At 38.5% G+C, this 27583-nt stretch overlaps 1 protein-coding gene across 7 annotated transcripts; it reads left to right on the forward strand.

Moving 5' to 3' along the window:
• Window positions 1–17: 17 nt before the first annotated feature.
• Window positions 18–25664, forward strand: FBXO38 (F-box protein 38). Of its 7 annotated transcripts, none has more exons than XM_055718193.1 (22): window positions 18–113; window positions 2789–2974; window positions 3847–3980; window positions 5114–5277; window positions 5674–5839; window positions 6190–6327; window positions 6630–6767; window positions 7188–7281; window positions 7702–7832; window positions 8153–8323; window positions 8575–8717; window positions 9599–9821; window positions 10502–10621; window positions 11705–11884; window positions 14227–14946; window positions 18022–18122; window positions 19829–19931; window positions 20985–21151; window positions 22266–22411; window positions 23247–23350; window positions 23621–23734; window positions 25025–25664. In XM_055718193.1, the coding sequence occupies exons 2-22, from the start codon at window positions 2847–2849 to the stop codon at window positions 25201–25203; spliced, it is 3564 nt and encodes a 1187-aa protein (XP_055574168.1). In that variant the 5' UTR covers window positions 18–113; window positions 2789–2846; the 3' UTR covers window positions 25204–25664. The 7 variants fall into 7 exon arrangements, 6 of the variants coding, with proteins under 6 accessions (XP_055574168.1, XP_005446703.2, XP_027671740.2 ...); XM_005446646.4 differs by lacking the exon at window positions 18–113 and adding an exon at window positions 1276–1386; XM_027815939.2 differs by lacking the exon at window positions 18–113 and having other exon boundaries at window positions 2814–2974; window positions 3863–3980; window positions 5190–5277.
• Window positions 25665–27583: the final 1919 nt, after the last annotated feature.

The raw sequence follows: 27583 nt of genomic DNA on the forward strand, positions 1-27583 counted from the left end.
CGGAAGTGGGGCCGGAAGTGCGGCGGCGCTGGCGGAAGGGGACGCGCAGGAAGCGGCTGCCGGGGTTAACCCTCCACCCGCGGCCACAACAACAGGGCGGCGCTGAGGGGCAGGTAAGGAGCTACGGGCCGGCAACGGAGGCCTGAGCCGGCGGCGGTACGGCGGGGCTCGGTGAGCCAAAGGCTGTCGCCCCCCGTGTTCTCTCGGCAGGTGGGCCCGGAGCGGCAGTGAGCTGCCGCTGTTCCCCTTGCCGGCTGGGGCTGTCGTTGTCCAGCACCGGGGCCTCGGGGCGGCCCGGCCTGGGGCTGGTGAGGGCCGTTCCCCGGAGTGACAGGCCCTTAGGAAAACTGTCCTCCCTGCTGCTGCGGCGGAGAGGGGGGAGCCCTGAAGATGCCGCGTTAGGGGCGGCTGCCGACACCGCCCCCCCGCTGAGGAAACAGCGGCGTGTGGGCTGGCTGCAGCGAGGAGGGCTGTGGGGAAACCTGCTTTTATATCGCTTATCTAAGCAAAAAATAAACGTGCGCTTCCCGTCCCCCCCGCCCCCCCAACCCCACATCTTCTCACCATAAGGAAACACCCCTCTTAAATTAGCACTTACCAGGCCGTGCCTAGCTGTTCTCTGCACTTCCCTGTAAAGCTGTCCTTTCTGCGGGGGGTGCGGGTCTCCCCGTGGCTTTGTAAGTTTTTTAAGTTCAGTGTAGTAGTTTCTAATCGAGGAGATACCATTTTGAGCCGTTGTTTCATACAAAGACTCTTGGGGAGCAAAAATCAGCTTTGTTAAATGCCTGAAGGTTTTTGGTTGGTCTGGGTTTTTTCTTTTGTGATTGTTTTGGGGTTTTTTTTTTTCTTTAAATGGGTCAGCTTCCTTGTGTAGAATGAGATTTTAAAGCTGCGTGCTTTAGCTCAAAATAGTATCAAGAAGAGTATGTATCTTACAGAAACTGCTGCCTCATAAGAGACATTTTCCCCTTTACTTAATGGCAGGAGACAAACTACACTGCAGTCGAAACTCAGAGGGCAGGTTGTGTGCATTGCATTTAAATCTTACAGGATTTTTTCAGACTTTCCCCCTATATGCTGGCCTGTTTGTTAATATCTTTTTCTCTTACCTTACATCACAGTCCTTTTAATGCTGTCCTTTAAATACTGCTGTATTGTACTCCATCATGTGTCTGCATCTATCTAGAAATTCTTACGTTGTATTCTGCCTGCTGTTCAAGTTGAGTCATCAGGTGACATTCACTGGGAATCCATGTAATACTTGTTTTCATTCAGATCCAGTATCTGAGTAGTTTGAAGTGAATTTTGGCCTTCATGAAGTTGAACAACATTACAATGCAGTATTACGAACATACTAAACCCTTCTACTGTGCACCAAAAAGAAAGGTAATATGGGTATGGGCAACAAACTTGGTGCCTGTAGCTTTGGCTGGAGAAGTCCCTGCTAATCCAAAGGAGCAGAGATATGTTTCATGCTAGTCACAGGCAGAAGGTGCCAATTTAGTTATTTTAATATCACCATTTTAAATAAAATCAATTATGACAACATACAGTTGTTAATTTGAGATGCATAAGAAAATGTGTGAAGGCACGTGTTTTTCAACAATTAGATCACAGTGAAACTATCAATATGTCAGATTTTGTGCCAGCATATAAATAATTTGTGTTGGAGAATGCAAAATTTTTCTTTTTGATTTCCATGAAGTACTTTGTTTTCCTTCTCAGTTGCCATATCCACATAATGTGAAGCAAACACATTTACATGACAGTGAATGCTGTAACAGATGCACCTCTAATGAGTTTTCCAAAATCTGCCTTTTTTTTTTTCTTTCTTAAAGTTGTTTCTCCTTATCCACCAAATTTTGGTATTCAGCCTGTTAAACAGGTTTACTGAGTTAATGTTGCTTTACCCTACTTACCAGAAAGCATTCCTCAGCTAAATAGCAGTAGTGAAGATGTTTCTCATGCTGTTCGTCTGTATGAGGTCTTAACTCAGTTCTTCTAATGTTGACATTGTTTGTATATTTTTTGAGTTGTTATTTGTTATTTCTTGTAATCAATTTGTATGTTTTTAAATGAAACATACATTGTTATTGCAGTCCTTCTGTGCCTGTATGTGTGCTGCAGGAACAATATAGACACAAACACAATTCAACAAAGTGAAAGAGGAGAGGGTATCCTGCATATTGCTGCTGAGGCAAGGTCTTTCAGTTTTGCTGTGGCTTTGATCTTTAACTAAGCAACCTAAATATTTTATTTGGTATTCTAACCTCTAAGAAGAGCTAGTTCGAGGACCTTTAATAGGGCATTTTTGGGGAATGACCAGTAGGAGGCCATTTTTTTCTAAAAGAAGACTTAATTTTCTGCTAGACAGAGGCTTTGGACTTTCTTTTTCACTGGAACATGTCTAGTTGGCATTTGCTTTGTAACTTCTGTGATGTCTGCACAGCTTTCCTGTGATTTATGTTGATCACAGGATGGTATCTTTGAAGACATCTTATTCATGCAAAAGAATTGATCTCTGATTAAACCTATGGTGATTTTCCTCTCTGTCAATTTCCTTTAGCTTAAAGGGATTTTGTAGTTTATCTAATAATCATCAAGTTATGTCTGAGATCTTATGTGTTAGGCAGACTATTAACTTGTTGGAATAATTTTTCTCTTCTTAGTTAACTTAATTTAGCTCTATTGGGGCTTGTCTTTATTGGCAGATTTTGCTGGTTTTTTTGGGGTAAACAAGGCTTAACTGGTGTGTCCCCCTCTACTCTCTGTCACTTTTCTCTTTCAGTTGCCCTGAATTTGCACAGCATTGTGAACGTTTCCTTTCATCAGAAATCATTGCAAATATGGGTCCCCGGCGGAAAAATGTAAAACCATGCTCAGTGAACAGGGAAGGCTCTGAGTCTACCAAAGCTGATGAGCCAAAAGATTACATGAACCAACTCTCTCATGAAGTGCTGTGCCACATCTTTAGGTGAGCAGCTTGTCAGAAATCAGTTTGGTTTTTATTATTACATTGTTTTCAACTTTTCCCCAATCTTACCTGCATTGATGTCACATATTCAGAAAGTGTAGATGTACCATGAGTGAACAGGTGGATATGAACTGGATTAAAAAGGGGTGATAAATGTTTTTTTCAGTCCTAGAATTCATTTGGATACTTTGAAAATTAATTTGTGTGAATATCATGAATGGTGGAATGAGAAGAAATAAGGGATTTAATTCCTTTCACCAGTGTGTGGTAACAAGTGTTTAAATACTGATTTCAGTGCAGAAATGTGTCTCACATAGCATGCAGTTGAGGTGCATGTTTTGAAATTGTTGCATCTGCTGCATAGTATGCAGAAGGGAACCTGGTTGAACATATAATCTTCCCTACAGCACAGTCCTTCTCCAGGATGTTCACTCATGCCTATTATATTCAAAACATAATGCCTTACCAACAAGTTCTTTAAAAACAGTAGCATTCCAAAATGTCTGCAAATTGAGCATGCTAGTGTGTACTAGAAAATGAAAGTACCTTTAATTAAACCATGTAGAAAGAAACTATTGTGAGAAATAGTTTGGTCAGTATTTATTAGAGGACTAAAGTATCTCTCCATTTTAATATTGTATTTCTACCTTAAATATCCTATATTCAGTGTCAGAAATCGGTGAGTCGTTCTGCTTAGCAAAATTTCACACTGTTATTAGAGTATGGCCTGAAAATTCTGTTTGAGTTAATGTTATTAGGTGTTAGAAGTATATGAATTCATGTAGTCGTGCTTGGGATGTTCTTTAGTTTGGAAAAAGTCAAGAAGGATCCACCTTTGATAAATCAGAGGGGTGTTTTTTCCTCTCCCAAAGGTACCTTCCCTTGCAGGATATTATGTGCATGGAATGCCTGTCCCGGAAGCTGAAGGAAGCTGTTACTCTTTATCTGCGAGTAGTGAAGGTTGTGGATCTGTGTGCAGGCCGTTGGTGGGAGTACATGCCCACTGGTGAGTAGTGCACTCAAGATATGGCATTAAAGTGGTATTGAGCAGATCTGTCTGTACTATCCTGGTATTTATAATGACATATTCAGGTTAAATTTCCAAAGCAGTAAAAGGAGTTAGATGTTTAATTCCTTTTGACTTTTGTGAGATTTGGGTGGCTTCCTTGAGTATGTGGTTTGGAAAATTTATCTGTGTCTGTGTGTATATATATTTTGGATACTACTGTAGCAGAAATGGGGATTCCTTTGTAGCAATCTGTAAATACAATCTGTGTTTGTCTGATTATTGTAAGGGAGTTTATCCAAGGGTTAATCCAAGAAGAGGCTGTTTGCATGCAGGCAGGAAAAAATACAATGGAATGAGAGAGCAACTCATCTACCAACACTTAATGTAAGAATAAATAAGTTTTGATGTCACACCTCAAGCCATCTTCAGATCAATAGATAAATTTGGCAACCTAGGTCAACCCTGTGAGTATTAGGATTTCTGTTGGATTTAAATTACACTGCTGGGATTTGTTGGGGGAGAGAGCTACAATGAGTGAATTCTAAAAGTCAGATGATCTGCAAAGTTGGATTTAGTAGGGCTGATACGAGGTAGATGGTTAGGCCTAGCCTGAGATAGGTGTAAATACAGAATACAGGTAACTTACTAGTTTAAAGTACTTTTTATATGTTGTCTTATGTTAGAATAAAATAATCCTTTGCTTTAAGAAATTGTCGTCTTTGAGAACTTTGAGCTGGTATGAATAGCGATGAACTGCATACGACTGATCCAGCTGGGCATTTCTGAGCCATGTAGTTGATAAATGGAATTCCAGGAAAGACAGAGACAGGAAGCCTGACAGTCTGCAGAGGTGCGTCATCTGAGAAGGGAGAAAGTATAGTTAACCCTGTAGCCATGCAACTACGCTGAAGGAAACCTATAGAAAGCCTTCAAAATTCAAGGCAGAAGAGAGTATGTAGGTCATGGTTTCTAGAATCTCTAAGTAGAAGACAAGCTATTGCTTCACTGAGTACATCTTCCAACACTGTAGAATTTATATTACCGTACAAAAAGAACAACTTATTTGGCTTTCCCTTTACAGATAGGTGTCTGCTGTCACACAAATACCAAATCTCTTGTTGTCATCTTAGGTTTCACTGATTCCAGTTTCCTAACGCTGCTGAGGAAGATGCCAGACATTGAACAACTTTATGGTCTTCATCCCAGGTACCTTGAAAGGCGCAGAGTTCGTGGCCATGAAGCTTTCAGCATTCCTGGAGTTTTAGAGGCTTTGCAAGCCTGCCCAAATCTTCTGGTGAGTGGTTAGACTCAAGAAAGAACATCCTTTGGCAGCTGAGATGATGCATGTTAACAGAGCAGAAGAAATGTGGCAGGGACTCATTGCTTACAGGGCTTCATGTTCAGACCTGGGCTGCATATTCAGATCTGGCTGTACAGAATAGCAGTTAATTGTGACATATTTGCATATGAGTACTATTTTAGTTTCACCAGTGGGAATCACATGTGCTCTGAAGTTCAGAAATGAATTAAAATTCTGATCCCTCTGTTAAAAAGACAAGTCTTTCTACAAATTAAAAGTGAAATAACACATTGCATCATGTATAGTGTGTTATTGAGACGTTTATGTGGTTAAGAGGATATTGTTGCTTGAACTGGTGTTAGAGCATCTGCTTTGCTTCCTTTTATCCAGGGTGTTGAGACCTCTCATTTAGAGCTGGTGGAAGCTATTTGGACGTACATGCCACAAGTTCACATTTTAGGGAAGTTTCGTAATCGTAATGGTGCTTTTCCAATTCCTCCCGAGAACAAGCTGAAAATTCCTATAGGAGCTAAAATTCAGACTTTGCACTTAGTAGGTGAGTGTGGTAATGGTGAAGTAATTGGCTTAAACACAGGTGAATTTAAAGGCTTTGAAACTCTGCAAGGTTGTAATTCTTTTTAAGAGAGGGAATTTGGAATGTGGCATTTTTGAAATACTAGTTGCTATATATATGTTAGCAGTTCCAAAAAGCAAATTCTAAAAAAATTGCATTGACAAACTGAGGTGAGGAACTTGTGTTTTATAATGGTTACAGCTTTTCTCACATGCCACATAGCAAAGAAAAGATTTCCGTTTAAAAGCCAGAATGTTAATCCAAAGAAATTTATCCTAGGGTTTATAGTTTAAAGCTTGCTTAAAATGTTTGTTTTGTTTGTGTATTGTTAGGGGTGAATGTCCCTGAGATTCCTTGTATCCCAATGCTGAGGCACCTTTATTTGAAGTGGGTGAGACTCACCAAACCACAGCCTTTTAAAGATTTCCTTTGTATCAGCTTACGTGCTTTTGTCATGAGGAACTGTGCCGGTAAGAAGGATTCATATATAGAGGGGATGGTTTAGCATGTAGGAAATCTAATTCTGTTAAAGCTCAATAGGCAACAAATGGGAATGGAAATCTTGAAATAGAAAATTCTGAAATGAGTCTTTGTTTTATTGATGGTGTTGGGTAAAAATGTACACCTCTCCTGTACGTTATTTGGTGCTACATGGTTCTATTGACTTCCTGATCTAGATGGATGTATGTGAACATTTTAAAATTCTTTTAACATGAGATATTTGCTGTTAAGTGAACAACCTTCTTTGTCTGTATTGGTTTGTTCTATGTAGGACCCACAAATTCTCTGAAGTATGTTCCCCTAGTGACGGGCCTGGCTTCTGCTCGAAATTTGGAGCATTTGGAACTGGTTCGTGTTCCATTTCTTGGAGGACTTATCCAGCATGTAGTAGAAGATAGCTGGAGATCAGGTATGAAACTTCTTATCCCTCAGACTTCAAGTGAACAAAGAAATAAATAAAAATATTGGCAAATAACTGGAGACGTGAAGCTTAGCTAGTCTGTAGCGTATCCTTTCTTGATCATTATTTTAAAGGTATCAAGTTTGGAACTATGGTTATGGTGCTAAATATAGCTCTGTTCTGAGAATTGTTTTGACCTTTTAACTGTAATTAACTCTTGACTGATAAGCTAACCTTTCAGTTGCATTTGTTGGTGAGTAGAACTAGCAGAATTGGAGGGAGTTGGGTGCAAATAAGTGTTTTATTGATTTTCTAAAAAAAGATGCATTTTGCTAATTCAGTTGTCAAGACAATACTGTTGGAAATTTATAAGTCTTAAGGTTGTGATCTGTGATGGAATTGTGAAAGAATGTTTTTTTTATTTATCAGGTGGTTTTAGGAATTTGCACACTATAGTTCTGGGAGCTTGCAAGAATGCACTTGAAGTGGATCTTGGCTACCTCATCATAACAGCTGCACGAAGGTATGTCCTTCAGATCTTTCTTTTCTTCCTTTTCCTTTTTCAAAATAAGCGTGTTAGTAATGAAGTCCAAGAATGTGAAGAAGCAGAACAGCCTTCAAAATTTTAAGGAATATACATTTAAACTTTGTAACAGGAGTGTTCTGCAGTTAAAGTAACTGGTGTTATGTCTGTTCCTGCATCACTTTGTGTCATAAGCTGCCGCCTTAGACCTATATCTGAACAGTGTGGTCCTGTTAGTCTCACAACTATATTGATATGCAACTGCCAAATACTGCTATAAAGATACAACAAATATCGTCTTAATCCTGCCATTGTTGAAAGAATATTTTCATTTTATTGTGAAAGAGCAACTTGAGTAGTTTCTATGGCAATTGTGTTTTGGCATGCCTTTTAATAGTAACAATTCTTAATTGCATTCAGGTTGCATGAAGTGCGGATCCAGCCTTCCTTGACCAAAGACGGTGTTTTTTCTGCTTTGAAGATGGCTGAACTGGAATTTCCACAGTTTGAAACTCTTCATCTAGGATATGTTGATGAGTTTTTACTACAGTGTATGACATCTTTTATATACATAAATAATTTGCAAAATATAAGTGTTAAACAAGTTTCTGTGTTTTCAGTCATGTTCTAAGAGTGATTAAAAATAATATTAATGTACCCATATTGAGGCTGGTGACCTCATACTGCCAAATATGTTTTTCTTCACTCCCTGAAAGTCTTACTGAAGTTGTGAAAGTCTCTGCTTTATTAAGCTGAAGTAATAATCTGATCCATTTTGTAAAATTGGACTAAAATAGGGAGTTAGACAATCATGCTATAAAAGGCACATTTCTGAAATTTACTGCTGAGTTTGCTACGATCTTTTTCATAGGTAAAATGACGAATGGAGACTTGGTGAAGTATGGCTTGGCTGATGTGGTTGAAAATCCAGGAATTATTACCGATATTGGTATGAAAGCTGTAAATGAAGTTTTTTCTTGCATCAAATATCTGGTCATTTACAACTGCCCACATCTACATAACCCAAATAATTGGATCACAGGTATTGCACACCTTTGAAATTTTAGAGATATTATATGAATTGCTGTGATATTAAAAGAGAATTTTTCTGCTTGTAGTACCATTTGTTCTATTTCTTAGTAAGTACAGTAGATGATGCTTGGTTTGGAACCATAATGATGCTGCTAACAGTCAGAATGGAGGTACAGAAAATGCCTGCTCTCAAATTTGAAAAGGATATAATGAAAAGTGAGACAGGAATCCTTCAGGAAATGCATCTCTTCTTTTCCATAGATCATTCAAGGTGGACCCGACTGGTTGACCTCACCCTGGTGCGATGCCATGCAATAAAGCTAGATTCTTTTAGTCAGTTCATTGAGTTATTGCCAAGCTTAGAATTTATTTCTCTGGACCAGATGTTCCGTGAACCTCCTAAGGTGAGTCTTTCAGGGAATGGTTTTACTTTTTGTTGTTGCCAGCTCATTGGAAATATGGTGAGCTCCACCTGTTAGGCATTCTTTTAGAAGTTGTAATTAATTAAATAGCTTGGTAAGTAAAGGACTTTGGTTTGCAGTTGCTATTATCATATGTTAGGGAGAATGCTACTTTTTCCGCAGATTGGAGCAGTGGCAAGGTATGATCTTGTATGAATATGTGACCAGGAAATAAGACTCATATTGATTCTGTGTTTCTGTTGAAGTCTCTGCTGCTACTTCATTTTGCGTCTGCTTTCTATATGATATTTCTCATGCTGAGAGTTGGTTTACAATGCTAAGGGTTTTTTATGATTTTTGTAGTGGGGGAAATGGGAGTGCTGTTCACCTGTTGGAGTGCTTTCAAAGCTTAGGAATTTTATTTCTTCATGTTGTCCCCTCTCCCACACTTGTAACACAAATCATTTTAACAGCTGTTGTAACATAAAACTGCCTATGTAAAAAAACTGCTTTCTTTGATCATTAATTCTATCTTGAGGCTACTGTGTTCTGGGAAGACCATGTAATCTGCTATTTGTGTTGCTCTAATATGATCTCATAGCAAATGAAATGCAACTCAATAATGTAAGGCTATTTGCTTTGTGGAGTTCCCTTTCATTAGGCGTTTAGCGGAGTGTAAGTTTTCTTGGTTGCCATACTTAAGATGGGGCTCTGCAGTGTGTAGCATGAGGAATTATTAGGGACAACTTCCACATTCTTCATGTGCATATTGTCCTGCTATCCCAGGTACTAATGACAGAATGCTTTTTCTGTTGGCGTTGGGATATGTTATTGATAAAATGTGTCTGTATTTTCAAATCTTAATAGTTGCTCTTTGTCTTCAGGGTTGTGCTCGTGTGGGCCTAAGTGCAGGCACAGGAATTGGCGTCTCATCTGCTCTAGTCAGCAATCAGAACTCTAACAATGACAATGACAACAACAATAACCACCAGAATAACAATAATCCAAACATCCACCACAACAATCACCAACACCCAAATGACCAGAATGAGGAGAATGACCTGCGGCAAGATGGTCAAGCTGAAGAGCAGCAGATTGCAGCTGAGGGTAATCTCCGACCTTCGGGAACCTTTGTAGGGAGGGATTTTATTTGCGTTGGCACTTAGGTAGGGTCCTAGGGGAGATATATGTTGAAAGCTTGTTACTCTTTCAGTTCCTGTTATGTAACCAATCTTTTCTGAAGGCTGTTTGCACATTCTCTGATACCTGTGTGATACAAGCTATCTGTGTATTGTATCTAGTAGCTGTTACAGGCACCTTACAGTTCAATGATACATGTTAGTATGGATGTTAGCTATGTGGAGTTTCATGTGATACTCCTCTGTGAAAGTGTCAAGTGTTTTGTAGGCTGCTCTGGTCAGAGCTGGGAGTACATCAGTGTCAGATGGTATATTTTTAAACTTCTCCAGCAAAGGCAGATGTCTCTTGGAGGGAATGAACGTGTAAATCCTAGTTATGCTGCTCACTGCAGTAGAATAAGACTTCTGAGAAGATGTGGAAAATCTGGGAGAAGAAACCCCCAGAGCTTAGGCTGGTGGCTTGGCTAAAGAGATGTAAAACAAATCTGTAAGAGACTTGTGCAACCTAGTGACTCACTGAAGAAATCAAGGCAGCTATTACTACTTAATGATTCTCTGACTCTCTGTGGGTACCAGTTGAATTCCTTCTGTGCTTAGGGGCTCTGTTCCTTCTGTTTCCTCTTTTTGACCTCATCTTAATCTTTTCAGCACTGAATGAGATGGAGGAGGTGGCACAGGAAGAAGGGGTGGCCGCTGGGCAGGGCCAGAATGAGCTCCCAGGTCATAGCCAGGCTGTTGTTCCTATGGAGGTGGACGAAGAGCAAGCAGGTAACTGTTTGTTGAAAGAAATTACCTTTGGGTATCCCCTTCTTGAGGGGTTAAATTTTTCAGTATAAGTCTGGTTTTGGATGATTTCCTTCAGCTGTGTTCTCTAGTGTGTGTGGAATAATGATGCTAGCACAGCTTATTGCTGTGAAGAAATTTGTTGTTTTAAATTCTGTTTTAGAGTTCTGAGTTTTCTTCTACATACGGAGTAAAATACCTTGATTGTAAAGCCTTATTTTTGAGCCCAGTATAATAAAAGACTCAAAGGGCCTGAATGAGCTTGTCATGTTTCCTGTTGGTGTTAATGGCCTCACTTCTTTCACTGCAACATACGGATTCTTTTTTGCCTTTTTTTTTTTTTCAAGCCAGAAAAACTTGTTCCAGTGTTAATTTGTATTAGTGACATCATTAGTGACACACATTAGTCACATAAGGCAGTCTTTGCTGGACAAAGTAATTTTCTACTAAATATACCAACATCATGAAGTAACATACATCTGTGCTGGATCTGTTCACTTTTTCAAGATAACTCCTGAAAACATTATTTAACTTCATGTTTATTTCTTATGTTATTCACAGGCATATATGTCATTGTGATTGGCTATCGTTAGTAGCCAAGAGAGGTTACTAACAAAGCACACTTATACAGAAGCTTGATAATTCATGCTTCTCCTTCCTGCTTCCAGTGGTGGGATTTAGAAGGATAATTGCAGATCTTCTGACTGACATTTCTGTCTTTGTGTTGGAGGTTTCAGGGACTGCTTAGAATATATAGTTGTGCAGTTACTCATCCTATGGTGGAAGAATCTTTAAGCTGTTCTGAAGCAGAAAAAAGATTACAGAAAACCTCTGTCTTGTTTTACATTGTGATACTCTTCCCCTTCCAAACTAGAATGCTTTAATGCTGAAATGCAGTGTTTTGCCCTTCTTGTATTTGCATTTTAATGAGGGAGCCACAGAATGGGTGGCCAAATTGAATCAAATTAATCTCCTGTAGTTTTTTGAAGCAGGTCTAAAAGTTCTTCAGCCCTTTAATCTGTGCTTGGCTTATTTTTACATGAACTGTTGGCATTCTACTGTTTTTAGGGCCAAGTGGCATTCAGCCTGTTGTAAAAGCAGCGCCTATTACTGTCCATGATTCAGACAGTGAGGATGAGGAAGAAAACATGGGGACTTCAAGAGCCTGCATCTCTAACACCATTGCACAGAATTACTCAGATGGAGAAGAAAAAAACAGAGATCCAGTGGAAACGAGAGAACCTTCAGGTGTGGAACAGATGTGTCCCTAGGCGCTGTTAAGCAAAACTTATTCTCAAGCTTCAGTCTTTCAGTCTTGTTCAGGTTTATTTCTAGCTTTGTAATATGCATGCTTGTTCGTTTGCCCCCTACTCTTTTCTTCCTGTTATAAATCTAGAATGAAGGTGTAAGGACATATCTTTCTGAGCTTAAATCACATAGTCGCTGTACAGAAATGTAGAAATAGTGGTGCTGCGCTGCTTTGCATGCAGAAACCTGCAGCTTCTCTTTTGAATTTCCAAGTGCACAGAATTTATCATGTCTGTGAAGCCAAATTTGCAGCTATGTTGTCTATATGATTGTCATGGTTTAACCCCGCAGCCACCCACTCACTTCCCCCTCACCCAGAGGGGTGGGGGGGAGAGTTGGAAAGGAATGTAAAACTAGAGGGTTGAGATAAAAACAATTTAATAATTGAAATAGAATAAATGAAAGAACAATAATAACAATGATGACAATAACAGTTATAATGAAAAGGGGAAGAGAAAGAATAAAACCCAGAGAGAAAGCGAGAAAGACACGTGGTGCACAATGTGTCTGCTCACCACCCATTCACCGATGCCCCGCCAGTCCCTAAGCCACGATCTGCCCATCCCAGCCAACCCTCCAGGTATAGATACCAGGCATGCCATCCCATGGTGTGGAATACCGCTTTGGCCAGTTTGGGTCAGCTGGCCTGGAGCTGTCCCCCCTCCCCATTCATTGTGCCCCTCCAGCCTTTTCCCTACCAAGGCCTGAGCAACTGAGAAGTCTCGCATCAAAACCAAAACACAGCACTGTACTAGCTCTTAAGAAGATAATTAACTCCATCCTAGATGAAACCAGCATAATGTTTCATCTGTCAAACGGTTGCTGCTGAAACAAAATGTGACCTTTGGGGCAAATGCATGAGAGTTGCAGCTGTCTTTTGGTTTATGGGCTCCCTGTGGGAGTGTCCTGAAGGAGACTCTTTAAGATCAACTTTACTTTGGTGAGAGGTTTGGAGGTTAGTTAGAATTCTCAGGGTGATGTTCAGTATGGTCACTTTCTCTTCTGAACAACACTTACTATTACAGCATGTGTATATGTGTGTGTATGTATTATTAGTAGTATCAGGTTATGTGTTACTACAACTCAGAGTTAAAGGCCTAGAACTTCATGGTAGTATGACAACTACAGAGAGACATAGAAAAGGACATTTCCTGTCTTTTGAGTTTACAGCTACAAGCTGCACATCTGTGGCATGAAGTCAGAGTCCTGGGTCCAGTGCCATGTGATGTACAGTCTTTCCAGAAACAGAGATGATGTGGTATTCCCTGTAGTTTGTATTCTAAGTGAAGTAGTTCTATACATACACAGGAAAGGAGGAAGTTGAATTGTAATCTACAAGTAATTGATAGATGAAGTGCCTACAGTATTAAGCTTTAATGAATATTTAGCTAAGCAGTTAACATAAAAATCCTGCATTGTGAAGAACTGAGAAACTGGTCTGGTACTGGTTTAATTTCTGCAAAACCTGGGACATATCAAAGCTGTAATAGATTAAGTATCTTCCTGTTGTAACTAGCATAGTCTGTACACATCAGTCCCCCTGTCATTTTAGTACATTTCAACAGGGCTGGTAGTTTCAACTTGGAAATCTGTAGAGTGCAGTGCTTGTAGTGTAGATGTTAGTTCTGGTTTGAGGGTTGAAATAACCTGTGTTTGGAGACAATTTGCATAAACTTCTGTAGTGCGAGTAATGTTTTTTCGGGCTTGATTTAGTATAATTAGCTGAGAGGATTAAGACATTAGACATTAAATTCCAATTGTGATTTGTACACTATTTGCTAGATTTTTTTTATTCATCTGTAAACTGAAAGTACTGTTGCCGATGTACACTTTTCCTACCCAGGAGGGGGAGCTAAGGATTGCTGTTGAAAGCATAAGCTTTTGTCCTACCTATGTTACTACTTTGTCAGATTTATTCCTCATATTTGAGAAAACAGAAGTCTGTTATTCATGTGGTTTTCATCTTTTTGTGCTTTGGCCTTTTTAACCAGTTAGCTGCTTTGTGAAAATATTAGCCTCTCTGGCAAATATCTGTCTCATTTACTGACAAATACCACAGCATATCACTGCAAAAATAGCTGCAAGACATTACAGAGATTCAGGAACTGCTAGAAATCTTATTAATTCCCATAACATGTGAATAGCAGCATGGTCTTGACAAGATTTGTCATTAGCCTCTGGGCTGCCTTCTGTTTTAAGTAATCTCTAACAGAGTAGTACTAAGCATTTATTTAAGCTGTGTATTGGTTGTCTCATTGTTCTCTCTTGCTTAACTCTTGCAGTGAGCGGTAAAGGCAAGACACCACTGCGGAAGAGATGCAGTGCCAACCAAGTGGGACAGACAAAGCAGTTCCGTACTGAGGAAAGCAGCTGTGAAAAAGGTTGTCAAGTAACAAGCGAGCAGATTAAAGCAGACATGAAAGCAGCAAGTGACATGCCTGAAAGGAACAAAAGCAAAGATTCTTACCCAGGTTGCAGTAATGCTACAGGATCAACGGGAACATCCAGCTCCTGCAGTGCTGTTTCTCCTAGCCCTGACTCTGCACAGACAGCTAATAGCCACTCTGCTGGCAACAGTCCAGCAATTGGAGATGAATCCAGGCAGTGTGTCTGCTCGCCTTGTAAAAGTGAAGGTTCCAGTGAGAGAGAGACTGAGGAGAGCTCTGTTTGTTCTAGGTGTTCCTGCTACAAGCCACAGAACACACAACAGAGGACTAGTGGGTGTTGCGATGGGGAATGCCCATCCACGAGTGGAGCCTGCAGGAATGGACCAAACAGCGCTGGGTCAGATTTTGCACTTAGGACTCTGCCAAACTGTGGGCCTTCGGGAGAGACAGGTGATGAGAGGACTAGTGGGAGTGCCTGTGGGCCTGCCAGTGAGGAGGAGAGCACAGGCTCGCAGCGAAGGAGCTGTGAGATTGAGTATAAAGAAGAGTATCCTCGCCGACCACTAACAAGAGCTAGAAGCAAGCTGTCCCATGTCCCTCTGGTGTCAGAGTCAGGTATGACTTATGTGCATATATTAATTACTGAGTAACCTACTGTGCTGGCATGAGACAGTATTGAAAAACTGCAACACCCACAGATAATACTGAAGTTAAACGTGAAGTTATTGGTCAATAATTTTAAACTAAGTGATCAAAGGGTCATAATATTGATGGAACAGAAATGCCTGACTTCGCTGCCACAGCTAGGTAAAATAACCAATCTCTCTGAAAGAGTGCCAGTTACTTTTTTTTTTTTCTCCATGCAAGTATTTCTGTATGTGTTATCCATACATACTAAACGGTGTTTGATTTACTCATCTGAAAACCAAATGCAACTTCTTTTGACAGCTTCTGTCTTCCTGTGAAGGCTGTTATTCATTGAAACATAAGACTGTCTCCCCCATTAAAATTCTCCCTTTAAAAGGAAGAAGACAGCAGGTATGCTCAGATCTTATCAAGAAGGCAAAAGTTAATAACTGATACTTTATCAACCAATAAAGCAAGGCATAATTACAATTGAGCCAAGCTTGTGCACCTGCATATTGGATTCTACTTCCAAGTGTATAAGGCATGGTGATCAAACTTGTTGAAAATTGTCTTTTTATTAGTTTCATGCTTCACATCATGTAAAACAAACAAAACAATAAAATAAAATAAAAACAAAATTCTGAAGGGCTGGAATGAAGCCATAAATTTTGGGGGAAATTTGAAAGGGGAACTTGCCATTTCCTCGAAGTATACTTTCCAAAATAATGATTTTAGTTGGACATAGCACACTTTATAATTATCTCATATATCCAGGATTCTTTGCTGGGAATGTCTGGCAAGTAAAGTGAAACCAAAAAATGAAATATGCTGGTTACAGAGCTGCATTTGTTGGAGGCAGAAAAGATTAACAACAAATTCGTATCTCTTATACACGGAATGGTTCAAACATGGTGTCCTGGTGTCTTTCCAGTTTATCTTAATGTTCCCAAGTGTTAGCAAAACCAGAATCACCTAGGATATTGTAGTCAGATGTATCTCAGATTGGAGAAATGATCTTGGTGTTAAATGTCTGTTTTCTACTTTGCCCCATTGTGACTAGTAATTAGTTTACAAAAATCAAAAGAAAATACTCTCTATCCTCATCCATTACAAAAACATAAAGTGAAGTCAGTCAGATCTAAGTATTAAATTAGATTGTCTTTCTGAAAGATACCCTCTGCTTTCATATTTCAGTTGTTAGTCAGGAAAAAGATATGTTCTGCTTGTGGAAAAAAATGTCTGTATTTCTTATATTTAGCCTACACAAGCCAGAACTGTTTTCCCAACTTCATACGGTTAATGCGTATGTCTTTATGCACTTATTTTCCTCTTTGAAGCGTCAGATATTAGCTGATGCTTGAGGCAGAGTATGAGACTTCATGTGTCGTTTTTATCTTTTAAATCTGTGTTCAATGCGTAGGACAGTGAGGCGTCTTCTGCCTGGCTGTTACAGTGCTTTTCTTCACTAGGATGGGATATACAACGCGTTAGAGTATAACCTGAAAACTTTTTGTTACAGAGTTGAAAATGTTTTTTCTATAAATCGTCTAAAAATTTGCCTTGAATATGACTGGTTTCTCGTACTCTAGAATAAATGACAAAATGTCATTGTGGTTTTTGGCTTCTGTAACAATCCTATGTTTGATAGTGGAAGTATGGTGGTTTTTTTTTTCCTCCTAAATTATTTACTTATATTAAACAGTGTAACAAGTAAAATATTAAAGATAATGAAATTTTAAAAGCATTATCACCACAGACAGACCAGCTCGTTGAAGGACTACTCAAGTGTGTAATTCTGATTTTTACTTCAGCAAAAATGTAAGCCACAGTATTTCTTATAATAAAGAGGGTTTTTAAAACTTTCATTGTTTGCATTTGTGGTGAAGCAAGCTTTTCACATTTTAAAATGCATGTTATGTTAAACCTTCTGTAAAGATTTCTTGGCCTTGAGCTGTACCTTGAACAGTTCAACGCAAACTTGGAAAACTTTCCCTATAAATATAGCTAGGAAGTATTTTGCTATCTGTAAATACTCTAGGAAATGTCAAAAAAGTGTTACCTGGGGATGATGATCTGTGGGTGCCACAAGTTGAGTACTTAGACATTAAATCTTTAAACCTGTGGATCCCCTAAAGCCATAGCCTGAATTCTGGAGCTCAGAAGGCCCCTGAATGTCACATGTTAATTAATAGTTTACATGTATTGGTAGAATATGATGATGTTAAGTAGGAAAAGAGATGGTTTTTAATGTTAATGATACTATAGCATGGAAAAGTTCATAGGTCTCTAATATTTTGCACCTCTTATCTTGATTGTGAATCTTTGTGAACACGGCATGTGTTTTAACAAAAAAGTCAAAGGAAGCTTAATTTTAGTAAAATGTGTTGTTTTGATCTGCTAATCACAGAAAATTAATTCTAGGGTATTTTTTTTTCCCTTACTGTAGGAAGTAAAGGGTGGTCATCTATCATAATTTCTTCTCAAAGCTTCATCTTAAATCAAGCAGGAATTTTGTCACTGGTACATGAAATGGAGTAAGAAGCAGCTTGGGAATATCAGAGTATTTTATATCTGGACATCCTTTTTAATAGTAGGAAAAACTTAGTGTAGTGACAGTTATAAAGAGCAGACTTCCAAGCAATTTGAGATTATTTCTACTATTTAAAACATTAAAGCTATTTTGGTTCTTATATTTGTCAGGAATGCTCTGTTTGCTGCAGAGAACCAAGTGTATAACTTAACAAATCATCTTTAGTTCTTTTCTTGGCTTCACATTTTTCTGCGATACTGAAACTGTAGGTTCATCATTCCTATGTCTTTATCAAGAGCCCACCCCCCTGCCCCAAGTTATTTAGGTTACAGTTATATATTAGTTATGAATAATTCTGAGCAACAAACCTGGAAGTGGTTTTTGTGCAAGGAAGAGAGATACAGTTGTCTTCAAACCAAGCATGTATTTTGAGCTGCTTATATATCTTGTTAGATGTTTTCAGCTAGGGAATGCCTGTATTGTTATCCTGAAATGTAAACAGAGGAAAGATTTTTCTGGTTTTCTTTTTGCAGAGGTGGCTAAGCCAAAGCCACGGCAAACCACAAAGCGGAAAAGGACAGCTGACAAGTCCACAAGTACAAGTGACCCGGTTATTGAAGATGATCATGTTCAAGTAAGGTCTTTTTCTTCACTTGCTACAGGTTTATCAGCTGGAGATGCTCATGAACAATGATGTAATTATACAAGCTTGTCTTCCATGTAGAGCTAGACAAGTACTAACTGATCTGACTGATCTCTTTGGTCATAACCCTGTACGTGTTAGGTGCAGTGATACTCTAACTGGCCTGAGAAGAGCAAAGCATAAGCTAAAGCTAAACTTGGAAGTTTGTGACATGCTCATGGCTAATAGTGCTGCATGATGTCCTGCCTTCCCACAGTGTCCTCCTTGCTGTGCAGGGCGAAAAATTATTCTCTGGCATTTAGTTTTCAATGACAGCATAGGCTACTGCTGTTAAAAGAAGCATGGGATATATAATTACCTCTGGACATAGCAGCTCAGGTGTTACCTTGCAGGCTCGATGTTCTTTTAGTATGTAAGTAACATGAGTTAATTCTTCTCCGGTGAAGATTAGTCATGGGAGGAGCAATTGCAAGGTCTAGTTTTGCTGTATTGAGGCTGTTTACCCAAGGCTCATGTTCTAGCCACGCATGAGATTGCTTCAGAAGATGACTCTAAACATCTAACTTAAGCGTGTCTTCTGAGTTATGCTGTAGAGGAACCTGCCTGTGTTTATATTGCACAATCTCAGAAGAACTTGGCCTCACTGATTTAAGACAGTTATTGTGAATGTGTCCCATAATATTTTTTCTGGTTACTAGGATACATTACAGCTTTTGTAATTAGCATAAAAGCTATTTTGGGGTACATGATTTTTTTTTTTTCTTAAAACACACCATTTTGAAAAAACAGTATTGTGAGGTTTTAATCCTTTTTTTTTTTTAACTATCTGTGGCTACAGAAATAGCTTAAATTGCTGGAACTGAAAGAACCTGTTGCAGAATGCTTATATTTTCTCTTTATATGTGTTTACTTTCTTTTACTAGAACTCTTTAGTCGTCTTTGTGTAATTGGCCAGCTTCGTCCTTGGGCTGCTAAATTTTACTAGTTTTTTTAGTGAAAAACATTAGAAAATTCAGATAAAAACCCCAAAAGATCCTTTCTTACTACATTCTCCCTATGTCCATACTATTGGAAATTATTCTGCTTGAGCTTGATGTGTGCTTTATTCTTCTAACACTATAATGGACATAGAAGATTAAATAGGTTATGTATGTAATTTCGAACCTGCCACGTGAGGTTTTCCTCTGAGATAGCGTTGATAAAATACATTGGCATGGGAAGTTCAAACAATGATTCTCTGCCATACCATCTTTCTGTGTTTAAACAAGTGTCACTCTCCAGAATTGCTATTTTTTTTCATCATGGTTACAAAGTAGAAATGGAATAGTAGAGAATTTGAAGTTTCTGAGAGATGATGCTCAGGTTTTCTGATAGAGATTGTGCTTTCTGGTATGACTCCCCTTTTAATCTTGTGAAGATGTTCTTTGGCATGTTGTGACGTTGCTGATCAGCAGGAAGCCTTTTTTTTTTTTTTTTTTCTCATTGCTATCAGTAGCTTAGTCATTTCAAATAGAAGCTGTATTATATTGTTTAGTATCCAGTTAATATCCTTCTGTACAGAAGCTATATTATATTGATTAGTATCCGGTTACTATCCTTCTGTGTCTGGCAGCATCTTTTAAAATCCAGTGTATTTTAGTTTTTCTTTGTTTTTACTCTGTTATAGATTGATCATTTTTTAAAAAAAATTTCACCAGGTACTGACTTTGAAGTCCAAAAACCTCGTTGGAATCACCTTGACCAATTGTGGAATAACAGATTTGGTACTGAAAGACTGCCCCAAAATGATGTTCATACATGGTATGTAGTTAATGTCATGCATGCCTCCTCCATCTGGCATTATTAAAAATTTCTGAAAGAGTTAAATTCAGTCCACTGCTTATTTTGTTTTCATCAGCTGCTTTGCTACATGTCAGACTGATGCTTGGAACACTAAATAATAGTGCTTTTCAGTTTGAATGCTTCTTTCCTTATATGTTGTTAACAGGTTTAATAAAGATTAATATCTGAAACAACAGATGAAATTATATGACAGTTAGGAAGGTGAGAGGTTTATTGAAGAGTGATAATACAATAATTGGAGTTTGATGAAATGAGTTGGAGTACCCTGATTTTTTTCTTTGATTTCTTCCTGCTTCCATAGTTCATTCAGCTGACATAATGATACTTTCCTCCTTGATATGATAAAAATCTGTTTTAAATGATGGCACTTAAGCTGCATTAAATGCACATGCCAAGGTGTGTGACCAGTCCTGTATTGAAGCATTGGGTCACTTATTGTTTTCTGGAACATCTACACTGAACATCTTTTTTTTTCTGAAATTAGGTACCTCTACTTAGCTGAGGATTAAGACATTCTTTATTCCAGAATACTTCTCAGAACATACATTAATTTTGAACTAAATTTTGATTACATGAGCAGTGTTACTGGAAAGGAAATAGCTTTATTTCACATTGTGTGGCTTCACAATACTCTATATTTGATCAGATTTTTAAGTCAGTGGTTTTCAATTGTGGCAGTCCACAGACCATTTCAGGGGCCTATGCAAAAGGAAACAAAGGGAGAAAAAGGTTATTGTTAGATTAAAATTGACATAGCCTTTTGAAAGGACTCTTCTTACAAGTTCTCAAACTAGAAGTTTGATCTTAATGTGGAGGAAATAAACAACTTGTCTATTTCTTCAATATACTTAAGTTGCCAGCTATCCAAACTCCATCAGTAAATGTCTGTTACTACATTACTTGTTTGCCTTCTTTTGAAACAGTTGGCTTTGAAAATCTCTGACAGAAGGTTCCTAGGGACTTTTCAGTATTTTATTTCTTCTCTTAATAATTCTGCTTGCTGATTTATAGCTACAAGGTGCCGTGTATTGAAACACTTAAAAGTAGAAAATGCACCAGTTGTCAATCGGTTTGACTATGCCCAGTGCAAGAAGTTAAACATGGATCAGGTTCTGGATCAGATTCTAAGGATGCCACCAGAAAGAAACCGGATCATTTATCTTCGTCCAATGCAGCAGGTACACAACCAACTTACATTTAATCACAAACAGATCTGAAGTTCTGCCTGTATTCTTTTAGCACTCTTGACTTCATGTCTTTTAAATTAATACAAAAAATGTAAACGTTACAATAACATCTCTGAGAAACTTGCTTATTAAAACTTCAGCTTGTCAGGGCTTTTATTGCAGAATCTGGAACTTGGACGATACAGAATTTTAAGACTTAATGTTACCATCTCCAATATTCATTGTGTTAGAAGATATTGTAAAAAATCACGATGCATTTAATTCATTCCAAACTGAAGAACTAAAAATATCTGTAAGAATCTAGATGCTACTAAGTCAGCTTGTAATTATATATAAGCAGAAGTGTGACATAACCATAGGTATCTGAAATCTTGAACCCATGTCCTCCTAGATTTAGTAACAGCAGTTAGTGTTTTGAATACTGCTTTGCTGAAAGCTGCATCCTCTTTTGATGCTAAACAGTGTTGCAAGACAGTTGTGGTACTGGGAGCCACCCTTTCCCCAGACTACATGTAGGAGATGTAAGCACTGATATTTAGTGAGTTGTTGAGGTCGTTTGACAAGTAATTAAGAAGGCTTAATTTTAAGGTTCAGAATGTTTTTTTGACTTTCAGCAGAGCGTTCTGTATTAGACTGTGATGCTGCTTCTGTCATGCAAAGTAATGCTTTTTCTGGTTTGGTTTGCCTGACCAAATAGGGGAGGCTGATTTCATATAAAAGCCAGCTTTTCTTTGAAACCAAGCTATTGAAGGACAGTGGTAAGACAACTGCGGGGAAAAAAACCCCAAAAATAAACCCCAAAACACAATCCCTCCGCTAAGCCAGAGACAAATTCTGAGTAAATGAATGTAGTTTAGACCATTACGTAGTTTTATGAAAGTTTACTTACATACTGGAGTTGTGAAACCAGAAAACAGATGTTTCCCATCAAATTCCACTACCTGAGAATATTTGTTGGCAAAGCTGCGCTAAGGAAGTTTTACTCTGCTTAATCATGTATTTATGTATGCTGTTAAAATTTCATTTCACTGGACCCAGAATTTGGGGGATTTGGTAGGTGGTTTATTTCCCTTGTTTACAAGACTTTGTTTGCTGCCTTTCACAGGTTGACACGTTGACTCTTGAGCAAAAGATATTTAGTGGCCCTTATCCATACCACATTTGCATAATTCATGAATTCAGTAATCCACCTAATGTCCGCAATAAGGTGCGCATTCGGAGCTGGATGGACACTATAGCAAATATCAATCAGTGAGTACTTGCCCTTCAGTAACTTTACAGAAAAGGTGTTCAATCCTGATTTAGCAGCTACAGCTTCAGTCAAGCTGTAGACTTGCTATATTCTGTTAGTCAAATGAAAAAAAAAAAAAAAGGTTTGTTGACTAGGGAAGGTTGAATTTATAGTGCAATGTAGAATTTCAGTGTCAGGATCTAATACAAAATGTGGATTAAATAAACTTTCATAAGTATATGAAAAATACTGTTAGAATTCACCAGTTCTATTCCATCCAGCAGTAATGTGGTTAAACATTGAAGTAGTCAGAATGGCTGAGGAATATCTTCAAATCTGAAACCAAGTTTCTTTTATTACAAAAGGGAAAGACTGATCTATTCCAAGAAATAATGTTAGTTTCTGGGGAAGGTGATGTGCAATCAACATCAGCTTCTGACTGAGGAGCAAAAATTCCCTGCAGCAGAGAAGTGTATACAGTGGCTGTCATCCAGCTGTTTTAAACCAGTATTATTGTTGTCCTCATTTTTCACCAAAATGGCTAAGAGAACACATTAACTTTTGAAGTTTTGTTTAGTTGCAGCCACGTTGGATTGTTCCTTACAGATAGAAAGCTATGCTTGAAAGGTAGCTTAATTGGTTTCTCATCTAAACTGTACATATTCTCTCTGATTTACTCTCAGAATTGGAGGGATTGCATACTGAGTTTGTGTGAGGGTCTTAGAGGGTTGTTTCTCTGGGTTCAGGTTCGTTAAAGGAAAGGCAGTGTGGCAGGATTTCCCATTTGGTTTTTCTCCCTCACACTTTCACATTTCCTATCACTACTGTCTGTAATCTCTTCCTCCTCCTCTCTAGAGAGCTTATTAAATATGAGTTCTTCCCTGAAGCTACACGAACTGACGAAGACCTGAAGAAATACACTAAGTACCCTTGGGGACGAGATATTTACACTCTAGAAGGTGAGTGTTTATAGAGAGCTGAAAGCTGATGCTCAGTCTCTTGCTAAGATAAGTCACTTTGCATTAAGTTACAAGAGACATGAATAATAACTCTTGTGAGGCAAGCGGGGGATCTTCAGCACAGAGTGGGGGAACTGAAATGAGGAGGTGCTTTTCCTGTGTTAAGAGTGACCAATCTATGTGATACCAGCGAAGTTTACTTGATGAAGGGTGCTGATGCTGCAGGAGGGACATTGTCCTCTTCGTGTCCTCATCCTGTCTGTCTTCTAGGCATTGTGGATGGTGCCCCTTACTCCATGATTACTGACTTCCCATGGTTAAGATCACTGAGAACAGCAGAGCCAAACAGCTATGCTAGATATGACTTTGAGGATGATGAGAGAAGTGAGTAATTGTTTTTGATGCATTCAAAGAATTTTAACTTGCTGCTTGGTCCCAAGATGGCAATGCATTCCTTTATTTTTCAGTTTTCTAATTCTTATGCTGTTTTGGGTAGACTATAAATAACTACTTGTAGCAGTGTTAGAAACTGGATGAGGAGGGGGTCCAGCGGAGGAGAGGGCCATAGTACTATAACAGTGTATCAGCCAGCTGGAGACCCCTAATACTGCCACAAATCAGAGAGCCAGTCTCGTGCTTAGCCTAAAAATGTGATGCATTTGTGATATCCAGAAGAATGAGAGCATTTAAACCACAGAAAACCCATGTTGGGATGTGTAGTCCCAGCAATTCTTGTTCTGTGGAGTTTACTGGGACTCAGCTGGACTGCTGCCTCTGGCATTGCTTTATGAAAGGTTGTTAAGGCAAGCTGAACAGATCCAGCAAAGACAATTGAGACTCGTAGAAACTTGGGAGAAAAGAGGAAAGAGCTGGACTTGAAAACTCTGGAATAGAGATGATGTGGGTGAGAGTTTAGGATGCATATGCCTCTTTCTATTCAGGAGCTTGTCTTATAAAATGCTATAGTAGGCAGTTCCTAGGGCTCAATTAAGAAACTTGCTTGGTAGCAGAAGAAAAAGATGTTCTTCCACTACTTAATTAGGAAAATCTTGGAATCTCCTTTGTTAGAGGTATTTTTAATTGACGTAATTTTGGATATTCTTATCTAACTCAGTTCAAGGGGATGAAGGGATCATCAAAGGATGAGGAAGAAATCTTGCTTGGCCATACCCTTCTCTGATTTATGTATTTTATTTGAAATTGATTCATAGACTTCAGTGCTTATAGTTCAGTATGTACTCTGAATTATAAAAAATTGATATGTCTTTGATTTAAAAGAGTAATTAGATTAAACATTAAAGCCAAACAAAATAAATAAAAAACTGCTGCTTTATTCTTAATTGCTCTTGTTTATAAAACATTTAAGTGATCACTGAAATGGATAACCTGAAAGCACGTCAGATAAGTCTCAGGGGAAGGCGTTTATGCACTGGGATTCCCTTCACTCTCAGACATACGGACTTTGTGTACATTAAATGAGTATTGGAGCTGTCAAAAGGTTTAAATACAGGGAAGGCAGAATACTATTTCTGCTTGATTATTATCCCTTAACTGTGGTTGCTCAATGAAGATTTCTGTGTTTGTTTTCCAAGACATTTAATGCAAAACAGATTTGCTTGTGAATTTCTTTATAGGAAAGATTATCTAGTTGTTATTCTTATGTGCCTTCCACAGCTACTATTTATGCGCCCCGAAGGAAAGGACAATTGTCTGCAGACATCTGTATGGAAACAATAGGGGAAGAGATCTCTGAACTGCGCCAGATGAAAAAAGGTGTATTCCAACGTGTGGTGGCTATCTTCATCCATTACTGCGATGTCAACGGTGAACCGGTAGAGGATGATTACATTTGAGTGGATACTCACCCTAACCCATCATCTCTTCTAAATTCTGATTGGCACTGCTAGCCAAGAAAGCAGGTGGATTTTTTCCAAATGCAAAGCATTTTCTTGAAACACATACTTTGCAGTTGCTGTCACACAGTTTGGAAAAGAGTATGTAGTAAATGTATAATGAAAAGTAAAAATTGTATACTAAGATTTGTACATAGAGGAAACAAAAGAAAAACTTCCTAATACTGAGACTTTATTTCATATGTTTATACAATTTAATTTAAATTCCATTTTAATGAAGGCCAATAATTAGAAATGGAGAAGAATATTTGAATTTTCAGCCCATACAATTCATAGCAGTATTTTTTTTTCTTATAAACAAAATCCCATTTGCCGTGTTCAAAAGAGTCATCAGAATCTTTAATCTGTGCCTTTTTCTTGAGCATTTAAGAGTCCAGTCTGAGTAAACCTGTTGAGCACAATCTTTGTGTCTTGTGTGCATTTTTCAAAGGGAGAGAATTATCCTACAGCTGTTACAAAGGCAGCCAAGAGCAGGAAAAAAAGTAGCGAAGTTGGTGATCTGTGGTAGTTTCTAGAGTTCATTAAAAATGTTTGAGAAAGAAAAAAACCCCACACCTAGCACCTTAGAAACAAGATAACCATTAGGGTTCATGTTAATAGTGTATTTGACTGTGTAACATGAAAAATAAGTTGCTAATTGCTGGTTCCACTCTCTTTAACATAAATCTGCACACGCTAACTGGCTGAAAGCTGAATTTTCTCTTGAGACAGGCAGGAAAAGGGATATGTAATTGCTTAGTTATACCTGTGTCAGTACAGGATCCCTCTGACTCAGCCAGTGAGCTTTCAGGCTGCTTCATGCTCACTCACAAATAGAGATTTTCCATGCAGTCAGTAAATACTGCTGTTCTTTGCCCCTGAATACTTGGTTTTTATTGTATATAGAAAATGTCTCTGTGTCCCACAGTATCCCTAGGTATTTTCTGTATATGTCCAGATTTTGCTGCAAGTCCAGTATATAAGTATAAAAATACACAAGTTAGTATTAAACTAGTTGGCTTGTTAGTGCTGTGCCCTGCAGGGGTGGGAGACCTCTTAAAGGCTGATTTGCTGTTCTGTGAAACAGTGTCTGCATGCGCACACGGCTGTGACTGCACAAATGGACCTTTAGCCGTGCCATACGATCAACTATGGCTTGATTTATCATTTTATGTTTTTTTTAAAGTTGCAGTTACCAGCCTAACAAATGAGTTTGCTAACTTACTGTGGTAAAAGCCATAGAGTACATCCATTTATACCATTATACAATTTTACACGTCATTGTTAATGATTTAAAGTCTTTGAACTTTGGTATAAATGTGACTAGTGAGGATTTCTATGATGTTTAGCTCTGTGGAATTGAAGAGGCAAAATGTTGAACGCAGCAAAGCCAGTGTTAGTTTTCTCTGCATCTGTACCTCTGGAAATTCTTGAGGTAGTGGAACTGAAAATGTAATATCTAAGAGGAAGAGAGTGGTGCCTAATGGAAGAAGCAAGAGATTTGGTACCGTAGCGTTTTCTCACATGCGCTCTCTCTACCTCTTACCTGGAGGTGGAATGCTAAATACCAGATAATGGTGTGAATGCGGTTAAATTTGCTTTAATGCAAGATCAAAGTTAATGGTTTAGTTGTAACAAATGTATTTAAACATAGATAATATATTCAGTGATATTCAGACAAAACGTAATTGTGACCCTTCCTAGAAGTGTTTCCAGTAATTTGAGTCAACGATTTCAGTCATGTTTACCATTTTAATACGGCATGTACAGGAAAATGTTACTGCTGGAGTATTGCACCAGATCTCCATCTGGTATCTCTAACTTTAGCCTTTTGAAGAAGTATTTATACAAATAATGTACTTATTTATAGTCAACATTTCATTCTGTAAGCAACTGAACCTTGCAGTAGCTTTAACCTCTGAAAGATTACACTCATTTTACACATAGTGGTAACCTAATGACTAAGTTCATTGTGTCCATCTCGTGAGAGCTCTGGGTGATTTGAGATTGTATCTGGGATCTGGCTGGGAAGCCTGCTCTCTTTGCTCAGTTCAGTATCTGAAATTGAGGAAAGGAGCAAAGCAGATGACAATTATTTTGCTGCTCAACCCTCATTAGTTTAAAAAATAAATAAGTATTACTAGTACATGAACGGGTATAGTTTGTGTCAGCAGGAACTGCTGTACAAACAATAATTTGCTTGCCGGTCTCTGGCTTCAGCGGTGCTCTGCTAGTGGTGGGCACACGCACTCAGTACTCTCTGTACTCTCCCAACTGTAAGGGCTGAAAATGTCTCTTTTCCACAGTGAAGAACAAAAAGCTGCAGCTTTCATCTGGGATT

The sequence above is a fragment of the Falco cherrug genome, chromosome 8 (genome assembly GCF_023634085.1).
Source record: "Falco cherrug isolate bFalChe1 chromosome 8, bFalChe1.pri, whole genome shotgun sequence".
In the NCBI taxonomy this organism is placed as follows: Eukaryota; Metazoa; Chordata; class Aves; order Falconiformes; family Falconidae; genus Falco; species Falco cherrug.

Coding starts and splice junctions, on each gene's coding strand:
- FBXO38 (XM_055718193.1), top strand. CDS start 2,847: ATGGGTCCCCGGCGGAAAAATGTAAAACCATGCTCAGTGAACAGGGAA. Junction 5,278..5,673: donor AAGCCTGCCCAAATCTTCTG/GTGAGTGGTTAG, acceptor CCTTTTATCCAG/GGTGTTGAGACCTCTCATTT. Junction 6,768..7,187: donor AGAAGATAGCTGGAGATCAG/GTATGAAACTTC, acceptor TTTATTTATCAG/GTGGTTTTAGGAATTTGCAC.